Source organism: Platalea leucorodia, assembly GCF_965183815.1.
Source record: "Platalea leucorodia genome assembly, chromosome: 4".
Lineage (NCBI taxonomy): Eukaryota > Metazoa > Chordata > Aves > Pelecaniformes > Threskiornithidae > Platalea > Platalea leucorodia.
The window spans coordinates 48,407,267-48,424,202 of record NC_138826.1 but is presented as its reverse complement, the minus strand read 5'-3'; the positions used below and the strand labels follow the sequence as shown (position 1 = coordinate 48,424,202).

Here is a 16,936-nt window from a genome sequence, read left to right as displayed (position 1 = left end):
CTCCCGATGATGTAATTGCAAAGAATAAAAAACAAAAGTGCCTGGATACAGATGTTGACTATTTTCTGAATCTTCAGAACTTTCTCACATGCCTAGGGAAAAACAGGTGCTGTTAGAAGTGCTTAAAGGGAAGTCATATGCACTTTCCTCTCTAAAGACGATTTCCCTTTCTCCCCCCTCAAATGGTAACATATTAGCATACTGCCATGAAATATTTCTGATACATTTCAGTATCAGTTTAAAAAATAAAACCAACAACTTTAAGCTATTAGACTGTTTTGTTTTTAATGAATATGTAAGAAAGAATTCGTAGATCTAAAAATCTAAATTACTTTTCTATACAGGTCTTTATTACAGGTTTCACCAATTCCAAAGAATGTACTCTGGAATGAGGTAACTGCTGGGACCCAGGTGACTTCCCTTCTATATCATGAGACAGCTGTTAGATGCAGCTCTCTGCAGACACACAAGGTTGGTCAGCCCCTCACACCGGCACCTTCACAGCCTCATCGCTAGAATGAATCACTTCCAGGTTAGCCAAAGGCAGGCCAGAGAATAAACACCATTAAAATAAAAATAAAAATAAAAAACCAAACAAACAAACAAACAAACAAAAAACAAAAAAACCCCCCAAAAAACCAAAAAAACCCCCCAAAAACCAAACCGAAGTATATTTACACCACTGTGCAACAGACCACCAGGAAGGGAAAAACTGCAAAGAAGTCTGTAGCAAAAGAAGATTGAAAATGCAGTCGTGCCAGCAGGAAACACCGAAGTAGCTCTGGAGCTGGAAAGACTGGAGACACTAGATAAGACAGGGAGGTTTGTACTCCATGGGAAAAACACAAATATAGATTTGGATGGTGGTAGTGTCCATTTTTGATTGGTGGACACTTTTCAAGCAATTAGCATTTAAAAAAATCATCTCTACATCCTGCGTCATTTTCCAGGGGGTGCTATCGAAAGCAGTACCATTTCATGCAGGACCTGATACACATTCTCTTCCTAGAAAGGCATCAGCCAGACCGCAGTAGTGTGTCGTTATACCAAGGTGGCCCTTTCCCTCTCATATAAATAGAAGAGCACAAAAAGGGGTGACTCAAGAACAACACGAGCCACCAAATTATCCTGTTGGACAAAGTCACCAAAGTGGGGTTTAGGTGTGATCATAGCGGTCGTCGTTTTGGAGTGCTACTTTCTTCTCACTGGCGTTATCGTTTGGAGGGTGGGGTTGTTTCTGTTTTGCTTGTTTCTGTTACTCCTACAGCAACCCTGAGAATTTCATATTTGTGTGAGAAACCCACATTTGGACTGCAGTTTTTCAGGTGGCGAGCTGTCGCATTGAGCCCCACATCTGATTGCTCTCAGTCGAGATGACTCTCTCTAAAGTTCCATTACACATCTGGTTTCATGATCTCTCTATTCTTATCACAGGAGATATACAACATTATAAATCATTTTTAACAGAGAAAGAGATTTTAGGGTATTCCAGTTAACCAGCACCAATTAAAAAAATAAAAATTAAAAAAAGACTGAAGTTATTATTCTACATGACAATTCTAATCCCTTTCTCTCTGTTACTTGAAAAATTATGTGAGTCTTCCTTTTTAAAGAAATTATCACTACGAAATATTTCTCTCTTTTTTGGTACTATTAAGTTATCTTTCTTGTGAAATAAACAGCAAATGAAGGACTACTTCAAAATAGATATCCATATCTCCATGTTTTGAATTAACATAGCTAGTTATAATATATATATGTGTAATATAATAATCCAAAGACACATCCAGTTCCTGTTACCTTCTATAAACAAACACCGTTACAAAAATACTGCGTGAACTTTTCATCTCTTAACAGGCAGAATTTAAGAAGAAAATGACATAACCTTTCAAACGAGACGAGACGAGATCAATAGCCCAACTGAAGTGCATTTACACCAATGCACGCAGCATGGGCAATAAAAAGGAGGAGCTGGAAGCCATTGCGCGGCAGGAAAACTATGATGTAGCTGCCATCATGGAAACATGGTGGGACAACTCTCATGACTGGAGTGCCACAGTGGATGGCTATAAGCTCTTCAGAAGGGACAGGCAAGGAAGGAGAGGTGGTGGGGTAGCTCTATATGTTAGAGAGTGTTTTGATTGTCTAGAGCTCAATGATGGTAATGATAAGGTTGAGTGCTTACGGGTAAAGATCGGGGGAAGGCCAACAAGGCAGATATCCTGGGGGGAGTCTGTTATAGACCACCCAACCAGGATGAAGAAACAGTCGAAGCATTCTACAAACGGCTGGCTGAAGTCTCACGATCACCAGCCCTTGTTCTTGTGGAGGACTTTAACTTACCAGATATCTGCTGGAAATACAACACAGCAGAGAGGAAACAGTCTCGGAGGTTCCTGGAGTGTGTGGGAGATAACGTCCTGACGCAGCTGGTAAGTGAGCCAACCAAGGGAGGTGCCCTGCTGGACCTGCTGTTTACGAACAGAGAAGACCTGGTGGGTGATGTGGTGGTCGGAGGCCATCTTGGGCACAGCGACCATTTGATTCTTGGAGAAGTAAGGAGAGGGGTCAGCAAAACTACTACCCTGGACTTTAGAAAGGCAGACTTTGGCCTGTTTAGGAATTTGGTTGAGAGAGTCCCTTGGGAGGCAGGCCTAAAGGGCAAAGGAGTCCAGGAAGGCTGGACATTTTTCAAGAAGGAAGTCTTAAAGGCACAGGAGCAGGCCATCCCCATGTGCTAAAAGATGAGCAGGTGGGGAAGACGACTGTCCTGGCTGAACAGAGAGCTTCTGCTGCAACTCAGGAAAAAAAGAGAGGATCCAGGGAACTACAAGCCTGTCAGCCTGACTTCAGTGCCAGGGAAGGTTATGGAGCAGATCATTCTGAGTGCCATCATACGGCACATGCGGGACAATCAGGGGATCAGGCTCAGCCAGCATGGGTTCATGAAGGGAAGGTCCTGCTTGACCAACCTGATCTCTTTCTATGACAAGGTGACCCGTTTAGTGGATGAGGGGAAGGCTGTGGATGTTGTCTACCTGGACTTTAGTAAAGCCTTTGACACTGTCTCCCACAGCATTCTCCTGGAGAAGCTGACTGCTCATGGCTTGGGTAAGTGCATTCTTTGCCAGGTAAAAAACTGGCTGAATGGCTGCGCCCAGAGAGTGGTGGTGAACAGAGTCAAATCCAGTTGGTGACCAGTCACGAGTCGTGTTCCTCAGGGCTCAGTACTGGGGCAAGTTCTGTTCAATATCTTTATCAATGATCTTGATGAAGGGATTGAGTGCACCCTCCCTAAGTTTGTAGATGACACCAAGTTGGGTGGAAGTGTTGATCTGCCTGAAGGTAGGAAGGCCCTACAGAGGGACCTGGACAGGCTGGATCAGTGGGCTGAGGCCAATTGTATGAGGTTCAACAAGGCTCAGTGCCAGGACCTGCACTTGGGTCACAACAACCCCATGGAACGTGACAGGCTGGGGGAGGAGTGGCTGGAGAGCTGCATGGCGGAAAAGGACCTGAGGGTGCTAGTTGACAGCCGCTTGAACATGAGCCAGCAGTGTGCCCAGGTGGCCAAGAGGGCCAATGGCATCCTGGCTTGTATCAGGAATAGTGTGGCCAGCAGGACCAGGGAGGTGATGGTGTCCCTGTACTCGGCACTGGTGAGGCCGCACCTTGAGTACTGTGTTCAGTTTTGGGCCCCTCACTACAAGGACATCGAGGTGCTGGAGCGTGTCCAAAGAAGGGCATTGAAGTGGGTGAAGGGTCTGGAGCACAAGTCTTACGAGGAGCGGCTGAGGGAACTGGGGTTGTTTAGTCTGAAGAAAAGGAGGCTGAGGGGTGACCTTATTGCTCTCTACAACTACCTGAAAGGAGGCTGTAGCAAGGTGGGGGTTGGTCTCTTCTCCCAAGTAAGAATTGATAGGACAAGAGGAAATGGCCTCAAGTTGTGCCAGGGGAGATTTAGATTAGATATTAGGAAGGATTTCTTCACAGAGATAGCGGTTAGGCATTGGAACAGGCTGCCCAGGGAACTGGTGCAATCACAGTCCCTGGAAGTGTTCAAAAAACGTGTGGATGTGGCGCTCAGGGACATGGTATAGAGGTGGACCTGGCGGTTAGGTTAATGGTTGGACTCGATGATCTCAGAGGTCTTTTCCAACCTCAATGATTCTATGAAATCAGTGTCACAAGAAACTATGGAGTTCAAAATAAATACCACAGGAACACAGTGGATATGTTTCATGTGTGCTGCCTATGTTCCTAACTCACAAGTCCACACAAAGCACCTATCTTGTCAATATGATTGATTTCTTTATGCCAGATTAATGTTTGTGGTGAAAGAAGGGACAAGTCCCTAAGAGATCAGAATGAAGAGCATAAGAAAGGATATTTCATGCCTGGATAAACCAGCTGAAGCATCACAAAAATTTGCAAAGGATAACCTCAAAAAATCATATCTCTATATGATACCTTGGGGCACAAGCTAACTGTGATTCATTTGTGTGTGCAAACAGTCCTTTTCAAAGCTTTCTCATTTAACAAAGAGGGTCATCGCTCAAATCAGGGATAAATGCATACACACAAAGTACTAGTTATACTCTTAATTAAGAAGTAGCTGTGACTGGATCAAAAAGAATTACATCATCGCTATAAAACTGTTAGACAAAAACAGTCATTTTAGGATAGTTCTCTGTATAGACTGTTTTCCACTAATTTCCCAACCCCTAGGATTAATGAAACTGAAATACTAGTATATAATGATCCATTTCTTCAGATTATTTTCTGCATTTCTGAATATCACAGCAACAGAGCACAGAAGACCTATTGAAAAGGGACAGTTTTGCTATGTAGTCTTACACACTTAACAACAGGATTCAAGGATTTCTTTATGGGACTGGTTCTGAGAAAAGACTTAGTGAGAGTTACAGGATACCCCAAAAAGGACCACACGCTGAACTTCACAGTGTTGGAAAGGGAAGCATCAGGAAGGATAGAAGTTTCTGATAGCACTAGTTTCCTTAAAATTTTGTGAGTGCTAACATGACAATTCCCTGCAACACAACTTATGATGTTGCTTAAGCAACATCTTCTAAGAAAAGCACTGCATTACCCACATCAAACAAAAACTTCTTACCTATGACTTCCATCCAGATTTGATTTGTGGATGAAATTCAGTTTAGCATCTGCCCAATAAAGTTTCTGTTCCTCATAATCCAACGTCAGTCCATTTGGCCAATATATGTCCGTGTTGACTATAATGGAGCGGCTTGAACCATCCATCCCAGCACGTTCTATCTTTGGCACTTCTCCCCAGTCTGTCCAATACATGAACCTGTAATTATTTTAAAAAGAGAAAAGACAAAAAAAGAAAGCAATCATGTATAAATCTACAACTGGATACAACTTTCAGGAAAGGCAAAGGTGCTCTCTGTTCTGCAGAGAGTGTCTGTGGAGCTCTGTTCTACTGGGTAAGGTACACGTCCTGTGAAGCACAACAGAACAAAGTTAATTCACAAAAAGCTGAAGGAAAACAACTTAAGACAAACCCACAGTACTATGTCAAGTTATACTTCCAGATGTGTCTTTCTTTCCTTGGGTCAAGTGAGAAAGTTGGGGATATCCAACAGATCTTGACAATAATCTCAGAATTCAACATTAAACAGCAAAGGTAGATATTACAGGCTATTATAAAAGAAAACGGAAAAAGGTGTGTGGACTTATAGTAGACATAGCAGTTGCATGCGAAGGAGTGAAGTGGATTTGATGGAAGACCAATTCATGTCCTTTTTTTCAGAGAAATTCAGAGACAGGCAGCTAAGTCAACATGTATAAAAGCACAGTTTGCACCCACTGACCGGGCAAAACACTCCATAAAATCTTTTAAGACTAGTGAAGCAAGTTTTAAAACATGTTAGCACATATTGGCACATGTTTAAATATTATTTAGCAAGTAGCGGGGCGGGGCGAAGTTATCTAGTTGCATTTAAGACTGAGGTGAAGCAAGGGAAACCACTTTATTATGGCTGGAGACTAGTGGGGGGAAGAATATTTGTCCTTTTTCTACAGGTGGTAGAAAATGGATTTACTTTTGTGGGTTGTTAACAGAATGCATAACTAAACAGAAGTAGCATATAATATAAACAGATTAGACAAAGTGTGTCAATGAAGCTCGCTCTGTTTTGTTGTTGCAGCTGGGACAGACAAGACGACTACTGTCCTAAATTGCTTCTCATAACCCCATGACATCTGCCAGCATACCTGCTTGTATCTGTGCTCCCTAACCTGGCTCAGTCAAAACAATCCAGATTAGGAAAGATCTGAAGCCTTTAAACTAACCCAGATCATCACACAACCACAATATGTCACTATATGGTGCCCACATGTGAAGAGGCCTGGCCACCCATCCTTTAAAGAAAAACAAATGTGCAACACATTTAAGAAACATTTGCAGATGAAGTTATTCTTGGCAAAGATTTATTTTTTTATTTTAAAAAGTCAGGAAATTCCATGTCATATTTTTCCCCTTAATTCATGTCTACAGCCTGTTTGTTTTAATGCACAGCTATATCTGCGGACAGAAATGCAGCTGATTAACACAAATATTGCCCTATTCGATCCCAAGTGAGTCATTCTTTATGGAGCAACATGCCTGTCTTAAACACAGAGCACAAATATCTGAAGAGAACACATGAGTTTTCTGTAGGCATGAACAAGTGCTACAGAGAAACTGGGTTTCCATCAGGAAGAAGAAAAAAACAGAATAATTTTCAGATAGGTAGCACAGTAGCAAGTCACCTGTTCAAGCTATGCAATAAGAGAACTATATACTCGAAAAAAAGAAAAGTTAAAAGACATCAGGCAGCATTTCACTAGCGAGCACATGTGAGAAAGAAGAGAGAAAAATAGAGATTTATTTAAACATCTTTTAAAGGACCCGTCTTTGCCCCAGCTGTCAAGTCCTAGACTTCCAAATACTTCATCAAGGTTAATAGGTCCCAAGGCTCTGGCCACCCTGCTAGACCAATTTTTCAGGCTGAAACAGATCATTAGTCGCTGCACAGCCTCATCTTCTTCCCCGTCTCCCTCTCACCTCTCATGCACACTGCAATTACTCAAGCAAAAACAGGTAAGGGTAGTTTGGAAACAAAGCAAAGCCTTCTCGGACTTCACAAAACCAGCCCTATTTTATTTGTCAGAGGAGCACACATGCACACAGAACTGGCTTTAAGATTCCAGTCAGCTCCAGTGACCTCTGCTCAGATTCTCCAACAGTTTTTTTTCTACTATCGCCTGTTTGTTTTCCTCCACCTTGCTTGAAAGCCTATGGGTTTTAATGTCTCCATTAAAAATCTTTGGAACCAGCCATGCTCCAGCTGATGGCATCAAGGGCTGTACTTCATTTGGGAAGCTGGGCTTTTCATCACTGCAAAAGTAATGCAGATTACAGCTTGATGACCATTTCTTTCAGTAAGCTGCTTTTAAGCAACTTCTTGCGGATCATCTTTGCTTCCAGTACAGGGCTTATATGGCCATGGAAGAAACTGGATTCAAGGAACAGGTCTGGGCTAAAAATCAGTCATCAGTCTGAATGCGTTCCAGCACACAGCTCCGTGAGCACTTCCACTTGCATGCAGGGTGTAGGTTTCTATAAGCTGCCTCAACCAGCACAGGTGCCAACAACAGTCACTTTCTTACTCAGAAAGTGTACTTAGGCCCTTTTCTGCAACAGCTAAGCAAGTACAGGGCATGCGCACCAGGTATAGGAGCAGGAGCGGATGGGAAGAACTGTGTAGAACAGCTGAAAGAAATGCCCCGGTCATAACCATGCTTTAAGTTATCCGCAACTGCTAAGAGGCAAGGGAGACCTGACTAACATCCAAGGGGAGTGGGGGGGGGCGGACATGACTGCAAATTCCCATTACTGCAGCGGTCTTTCTATAGATTCTTCCACAGAGATATCAGATCCCTCTTTCCAGGTAATATCAAACTGTTCACATATGTGTGCTGGTTCCTCCTTACTGGAAGACTTGCAGATTCTTGTTTCATTATATAATGGTTGGTAAGTAATCCATACGGAGACCATACAGAAAGGAAGATGTTATGACATACAGACTTACTGAACGATGGTAAGCCAGCCATACTGACAAGGTAAGGGTCATTCTCCCTCCTCCCCGTCCTCTTCAAACATGTTTAAGTTTTTCAATTTTTTAAAAAAAAGAAGTTACCACCAAAGGCCACAGGATAGAGCAAAATATTAACTGAAAAGTAATGTTTTGTGCTAAATTATGGCATTCAGATACCACCAGAAGACTATTGTTCTGTTTGCCTCTCTTGTCACCTAGTTATACCTAGCTATAAAATTTCAATACCCTTTGAATTTTAAGGAACAAAACCCATATATATGTAGCATGTTTACTGTACAGTGGTACAGGCACAGAATTGGGCTCCATGCTGGGCAATCCCAAATCCATAAGATCCAGAGGGCAATACACAGACATGCTGCAACTGACTTCAGCAAGCCTGCTGGGGTCCAGAAACAGGAACGCTTTCTCATGCTTCTTAACTTTGGCCGGTAGTACTGCTATTCCAGGCAGTTACAACCAGGACAGGGTGGTACTAGAGCTCTGGACCGATCCAGCTGCTTTTTACTGCCTCCGTGCTGAAGGTCATCCCCCACCAGGGTCAAGAACGGGAACTGCGAGCTCACACCTCGCTGCTGTACTTTAAATACCAGCTACTTCATCCAAACTCATCTTTGCAAGGAGTTTAAAACTAGTATGGAGAAGCTGTAGTGCAGCAACACAATCAAACGTAAAAAATGCAAACCTGAATAAATGTACCCCTATGCCTAGGGATTTTTAAACATACATGGCATACTTCCTTACCTAACAGGAATACCAGACTTAGCAGGAAGAGCTTTTATTTAGTATCAAATCAATCCATATAGAGCCAGATCTCTCTTCAACCTAATAAGAAATAACTCCACAGCTAATTAAAACTGATCCTGTTAATCTGGTAGTCTTTTTCCTATTTAAATAATTAACCACTGTATTTTTAAGAACTTTGGCTTTAATCAAACAACCTTAATATTTTGAACTGCTTCGTTATTTTTCACGTGTTGTATTTTCTCCGTACTGTTAAATGCCATGCTTGTCAGACTTTACTAGCAGACTTTGGAAATGGCTGCGAGCTGTTATAAAAATCTAACAGAAAAAAACAAAACAAAACAAAACAAAACAACGAAGTGTATTTCTATTTATCTATGCTTGTAATTTTAACATTAGGGACTCGTGTCAGGAAATTATACAGTCGCCCCCGGCCCCCCCCCCCAAGGAATTAAGGCACATCAAGTATTTGACATATACTTATAGAAAAGAAGAAAGTTCTTAGACTGCAGTACTTAGCTGGTATTTTGAGTGTGGCCCAGAATGTTGGTTTATCTTATAAGGTTATATCATCTATAAAAATTATGAACAAATAGAGGAAAAACTTTGATGGTTTTTCCCTACAAACTTTTTTCTATGCATCTTTAGATTTGGCATTTTTAAATTTTTGTGTCTCAGGTAGGTAAGGTGAATCCAGGCGATAAAACCTCCTCCTAAAAGGCATCAGAAATCACTATGCACTGTACAGCTGTAACTTCGCAGTTTTTATTTGCCCCAAATTAAAAGGTTTTGCAATGGCAAAGAAAAAGAGGAAACTGTGTTTCTTGGTTCCATTCTGTGTGATGAACAAATATAATAAATAACAGAGCTTCTTCTCTAAAAAGCTCATAAAGTCTAGGCATGCCAACGGCAGAATATCCCACATACATAGAAAAAAGCTTGCAGAGTACAAATGCCAAGAATAAATGCTGTAATTTAGCAGTGATTTCCGACCGTATGCACAGAGGGAGAGAAATTCTTCACCAGCACCCATCAGCTTTGCAACTTTCTGATCCACACGGCTCCCCAACACTGATGCAGATCCTTTCGGCCCTACTATCCCGCATGAAACCAGGCTCCTGCTAGGAGTGTCATTAAAACACCAGCCCCCATCGAGATGCATGCAACTGTTTCACTCACTGAACAGAGATACCCCACGCGACACTTAGCTGATTTTAAGGCAGTTAATTGGGACACCTTACAGGGCAGGCAAACGTTTACCTTCCTGAACATTATTCAGTGGGAAGAACAGCTGCTTAATTGGGACAGCCAATTATTTGGTGAGGCCCTTCACAGTGAATGCTCCAACTTTGCAATTATGCTCGTTTCAGCCCCTAAGAACCTCTGAGCTCTACAGGGACCCAAACAGCCGCCAAACTTCAGAGCCCGCAAAGGTTTCAGAAGTGCAGCAACCCCTGTGGAGCTCATCAGCTCTGCAGTGGTCCTTGTGAAACGCAGCCCGCTCTGGCTCCGGCACTAGCAGGACTGGCACTCATCTAACAAAGAAATACAAAGTTAAATGATAGGCGCTGGAGTAGTTCAGGAAAATGATGCGCAATAAATGTGTTTGGCTATCGAAAATAGCTCTTGACTTAAGAAGAAATGTTCGCGGGCCTTCAGGAGTTTAAGAAAAGACATTTGAATCAAGTGACCCTTCAGGTATCCTTAACAGAAACTTCTCGAGGCAGGTTGACAGGAGGGATGGAAACAGCAATCCAGAAGGACATAATAAGTATTGAATGAAACAGAAAATGGATTTTCAAATAAGAGGACTAAAAGTACCACAGGAAGGTTTTAGTACAAAGTTTCTCAACTGACTGCAAAATTCAGGAAATATTTTCAGTCCTCCAAGACAAGCGAAAAACGCACACAGCAAATTAAATATGGAGATAATTCTCCATAAAAGAGAGGAAGAAATATCCCTTTGGGATACAATCAAGATAAACATGAGAGAAAAGATGTTCTTAGCTAGCTGAGAACTGTACTCTTTTACAACAGAGTGTCTCTGTGAATAAGTGTTGAATGTCATTTTCAGAGCTGCTCTACAATAATTTCTTATGTTAACCTTCAGTGCACCCAAGACCATTTTTTGCGTGATTTAACTTGCCCTATGCAGCTTTTCAGCTGCCTCTACAACATCACTCTTGCACGTACTAAGAGCAGCTATGTGGGGAATCGGTGTGAAGTAGAAAGCTATTAACATCCTAACACACTGAATTTTCTTGCCTCAAACTTACTGGTTTTAGGACCCCGCAGGCTCCCAACAAAGCTGCAGTTTCTCATTTCAGCTAGGCACAGCTGGCTCAGAACCACCTGTCTTAAGCATTGCTACATACACCGGACAAAAACAAAACAAGATTTCTTTCACTGAAAACCAAGCCTTTTTTATTTTACTCTCCTCAAAAGCATCAGCGTGCCTAGCAAGCAACTGAACCACCCAGATGTGCTCAAAATGCTTGACAAGCAACCACCAGCGGACCAAGCTGCACCTTTTTAACTCCCCCCATCCCATGAAGGGATGAAGGCTGGAGGCCTGGCAGAACTCCACAGGTGCTTGCACCTCAGCTACTCCATTTCACAGCCCAGATTATTAGTGCTCACACCATCAAAACTAGACGTGAGTCTGTCCACTGACTTCAACACAGTGACTTGTAACAGAGACATCTCATTCTGCCACTGCTGCTAACAAAGCAGTAACCTTGTGCAGAAACAGAGGTCAGTAACGATGAACTACTGCAGCCTCCATAGCTGATCTGTCAGGAATGCTAAAAGACTCGACTGACAAGAGGAAGAAATCAATGTGCAAAATTCCACATCTATGTATGTCTACTATACACTAGAAAAAGGTCTACTGGAACACATATTTATAAGGCATACAAATATTTTTCCCAGTATACTCTATACTGGTTTTCTCAAGAGGAAGAGGTTATCCTGGTGATAGTACTTTTATGGAAATGACTGCATTTATCCTAGGACATCAGGCAGTATACTAGTTAGGCAAAGACCCACCTGTAACCACTATGGCAATATTGAGGATTCCCACTTTAGAGCTGGCTTTAGTCTCCTATTCAGACGTTGTTGAGCAAGATAAAGAAAATTGTCACCAGACCTCCCCTTTTCTTGGAATTCATTTCTAAAATAAGGGATAAATGCAAACACTCCAGTTTTGGAAAGAAGAAAACCTGTGATGAAGTGATCAGAAGCTGATGCTTTGTTTCTAGCTCAGTATCAACAACACAGTATAAAACTAGAATGAGATTTTGGAGATGGTTTTCACAAGGTCTGAAAAAAAATACCTTAGCAAAACCACTGAAAGTCATTCATAAGAAATCAACATGGAAGCACAAACTTGCATGATATTCTCATTTCATAAACAGAAAGAAACAACTCAGTATGTCTCAGCCATCATGCCGTCTGTTTTCAGGTATTCTAGTTTAAAGAATATGCTGGCAATCTGATAAGAAAGACACAGATGAGAGATTGTTTTTCATTTTCACCCAGACATTTCTGAGAGTCCATGGGAAGTAAGATTTGACTTAACTGTCAAACATAACGCTGATGCACTGCAGAGTCACATGCATATGGTTGTCCTTTCGGTCACAGATCCCAAGGAAAAAGAGAAAGAGGCTCATTAAAAAACAAGAAGCAGCTATTTTTGCTGAATGCTCACAAAGGCAGAATTTCAATTGTTTGAGCAGGTGGAAAGGTCTCTTGCTCCTTGAACTTGTAAATTAACCTTTTCTATCTCCAGACACAAAAGGTCTAACAACATGCCTTCCACAGTTACGAAACAGAAGCCATTTTCTGGTTTCTCCTAAAGCAAGCAGGAAATAGAGCTTGTCAGAACTTAGCAGCATTTAAAAACAATATTTGAAACAACAATTTTCCCAGTTTAAGCCAAATAAATACAGAAAGAAACAATTTCCCCTCTCTGTTACCTATTTAACACCATCCCTAGACCCTAACTGACTGCAAGATGGAAGCAAGATGCAAACGTGCTTTGGAAGGGCTCAGCCAGCCCTTTGCACAGGAATCACTCCAGATGTAATCCACCAGACCCTGCGAAGTTCAGCCAGCCTTTTAGCGGCAGGTAAGCCAACAGACAACTAAAACAGAAGTTAATGTAACAGGAGATGGACAAAATTAACAAAACGAAAATCCTTGCCTTCCAACCTACCTTGGTTCTTGAACTATAACAATAAAATAGCAGAGGAAAGCAAGCCAGCTGGCAGTTTTGACAGACGTTCAAAAAACAAACACACAAACAAAACCCAAAACGCCTAACGACTGTGCCACAGTCTCTCAAGAGGCCAGGAAAGATGCTGAGCCAGGACAGACTGCGTGCTGCCACTGGGTAGCTCTTCAGGGCGGAGGAGTCTCACCGAGGGCTGCCCTGGCAGTGCCTCCAGCTGCAGTCACGCAGCATTGCCCACGCACACGCAACCACCCGTTTCAAACAGCTCTTTGCGATCCTATTAAAAGGTGCAGACCCACACACCTGTGAACTGAACAAAATGCTGAAAGCGAGTCTAAAAGAATATTTAGCTACGTTAAAACTACAAGTGGTGGAGAGCAGTGAGAAAACGGTGGGATCGCTGTTCACCATCTTTCCCAGATAAAATTTTTTGTACAATGAAAAAGAATCAGTTTCTTTACAGAAACTTGCACTAAAAATACAAACATTTGCACTGTAAATATTTAGTTTGTAAATGAGAAATTAGAATTCAGACATTTCAAAGAGCCTTGGGCTGAAACTAGACATGTCAGCTGCTACTATGAATTTTTCACTCCCTGCTTTGACACACAAGAATCTTCTTCAGTACAGTCATAATCAAACTCGCTTCTTATCTTTCAGTAAAAAACTGGGAGAATTCTTCTCCTTATCTCCCTATACATCCCGAATACAGGAAGTGGAGGAAGATTTCCCCTAAACTTGTATCTTAAATTGAAGCCCTAGGAACACACCCACTCCTCCATGGTAGGAGAGCACAGTCATACATCCCAATCGTGTCATCCAGTGCGTGAAATCTGTCATTTGGCATTCTGGGCTGTTTCTTACAAGCAAAAAATCTAGTCATCCCACTGTACATTGCTGTGCAAAATTTTGAGTTATGAACTGCACATAGGGTACTACAGAGATACGTCAACTACACTGACATTAAACACAATTTGCTGGTATAACTATCCTAGCAATCCTTAATGCAGATGCAGCTTACAACAGTAAAAGTTTTTATCCAAGACCTACTCACTTAACTCTATTCTCTGTTTTACTGGATTAAGTTGGGGCCCAATCAATTCCCTAGAGCAGCTCACCATGCTATCGAGTGAGTACCTGTGCTAAAACATGAGAAGGCAGGATGGCACTGCCAGCAACAAGAGGAGAAAAGGGATTAAATTAGCTGAAAAGAAAAAACTATCAGGGAGTTGCCCTGTCTTTCCTCAACTCAAACTGGGGAACAGCATGTTCAGTATCATGAGATCCTTCTGCAATTTTTCCTCAGTGAGGTTTTTTTTTTAGTCATTGCAAGTAAGTCTTTCATCAGTAAAACACCCCCTTGTTATTCAGCCCCTCTCTCAGTACACTATTACCAACTGGATCATTTTTATGTTCGTGATTCCCAACTCCTCCAAGGAACCTTAATAAACTTTAATGCTCTACCAAACCAAGCTGGCTCCTACCCTTCATATCACATTTCCAGCACTCTGCTAATTCCTTTTTCATAGTTTCCATCCTATCGTTTGGTATGTGAATCAAGCTTACTTACATGTAACCATCATTCCTTAGGCTTTTTTTTTTATTTGTTAAATGAATTCATAATGTCATTTAGGACTTCAGTACATTTTCAGTGCAGATCCTGTCTTTGTGATTTGTTTATCAGTTGGTTGATATGGAAACCAACCTGATGCCCTCAGTAAGGAACACGCAGGCAAGCAATTCATTCATTTCAGCTTTTCTGAAATGGCTTTATTTGCCTTGACTGTTTTGGGTTTTTTTCCTTCTATACTTTGATCATCCACTAGACCCACTAAATCGCTTACTCTCCCGTAAGAAAGCAGCATGCACCAATTAGTCTTTTCATAGTACAAAATTACCAAAAATAAGGCCTTATTTTTAACCCATCAAAAGCTACATGATGTTCACTACAAAATAAACCAAAAATAAGGGAAAGAGGAGAGATTGCTCTATAGATGGTAAAAAAGAGTAGAAATAAAGGGACACAGTGTAATTAATGCATAACGAGACAGGCTACATTATACCAGAGAGCTGGTTAGAGCCCTGATTCTGGAGATACAAACCTAGGTGGGCTTGGCTTTCACTGAGAAGGAGGAATGTTTTTACAGAGCATTTAGAAAGGCCCACTAAATGCGATCTGAATACCAGCCAAAAGCTTCACACTCGGATGAAACAAATACCCCTTCATTTTGCTATTGAAAACATTATTGTCAAATAACTGAGATGTCTGAGACCTCACTCAATCTTTTTCTAGGTTGAATTTGCAATAAAGGAAGTAAGACCACTTTTACTTTTCCATTCCTACTTTAAACAGCTCAATATCAAGTACTCAGATTCAATTTTTATGGTAAAAGTGGCTATGCATTCTACAGCCACTACACTTCTAGTATTTATGCACTTGGAATTCTGAAGTTAAAAATCAATTAAAACAGCTTTAAATCCAAGTCATTAGCATTTCTCCCTACAAGCTTCTTTTGCAGGTCATTCACCTGTTCTTCTGGTAAGAGCCAACATTAACCATGCACACTGCATACAAATCACTTCTGGCACAGAGATGCATTGAAAGGGGTGAAAAAAATCCAAAGTCCACCCCAAGCACAGGCCTCACTCACAAGACATTTTCTAACAAGGCACAAAGAAAATGCCCACCAACCTATTACACTAAGGGGGGGAAACCCACGTATGCTTGCAATCACTCAAAAGTGTCAATTTAAAACTTTCAGCTCAACCCTGAATTGCTCTGAAGAAGAAAAAAAAAAAAAAAGAAGAAAGAAAAAGGGCTGATCATTCGCCATCAGCTCATAGAATTTAAAATAATTATATGGAATGCCATTAAAAAAAAAATACAGGCTGTTTACAAACAAGCAGAGAAGTGCTCTTCCCTGTTTTCACTACAGCATCTGAAAAAAGACAAAAAAGGATCAGATTTTGAGCAACTTAATCAGATAAAACCACAAGTTTTGAAACTCAGCTCGTGCTTGGGAGGGGGAGTGGGAAATAGGTGCTACAGAAATGATACAAGGATATACTGATAAACGTTTTGGAAAAGGGAAATCTACATTTATTTAGCAACAAAGCGGGGAAACTGTTGCATACAGAAGCAGCCTCTAGGAATTGTGCATCTTATTTAAAAAAACAGAGATTTTCAAAATCGGCAAAAAACCAGTTTTCTTAGTGTGAAACTGACGTTCACAAAAGCAGAAAATAAGATTCAAGCAATATTTTACTTATTTAAAGAATGCTGCTTGCCTGCTCAATAAATACTATATGGATAAAACTGATCAAGCTGTTTGCAGTTGCTTTTGCCAGAGGCTCAGCACCTCAGGGCTGCCACTTTTCCACCTCCCCTGCATCAATGCAGAAGGCAGAGAGTTGAGTCGCTGATGCAGAAGGGACCAACAACTCCTCTCCTTACACCTAGTGGCTGGCTACCTTCCTCTGTGCTAATAAATGTCCTTCAGGTCCTCTCTGAGGAATACGTGTCTTTCTTCCCTTATATCTCACACACACAGAGTCTCCAAGCATCTCAAGCAAGCTAGCTGTTGCCAGCCCAGGCAGAAAAGATTAGCACCCCTCTGTCCAGAAGACATCATCTGGCCCAGGTTTTGTGAAGCATGGAGGATCTTCTTGCGCTGTGCGGAACCAAGGGGGTGAGGGCAGCGCAAGCAGGGCCCGTTTGCTCTTCTTCCACTCAGAAACCCTCCAGAGAGGTGAAAAAGAGGTGTCAGTGACAAGGCAACAGGAGAAAAATGTAGATACATGCAGAAGTCCCAAGTAT

General features: G+C 41.7%; 1 protein-coding gene across 1 annotated transcript in view; it reads right to left on the bottom strand.

The window, feature by feature from the left end:
• Positions 1 to 16,936, bottom strand: part of LRP6 (LDL receptor related protein 6) — a 128,019-nt gene that overhangs the window by 67,227 nt on the left and 43,856 nt on the right. The window contains exon 3 of the mRNA XM_082311049.1: positions 5,135 to 5,332. Within this exon, the coding sequence (XP_082167175.1) occupies positions 5,135 to 5,332 (198 nt within the window). The remainder of the gene's footprint in view (positions 1 to 5,134; positions 5,333 to 16,936) is intronic.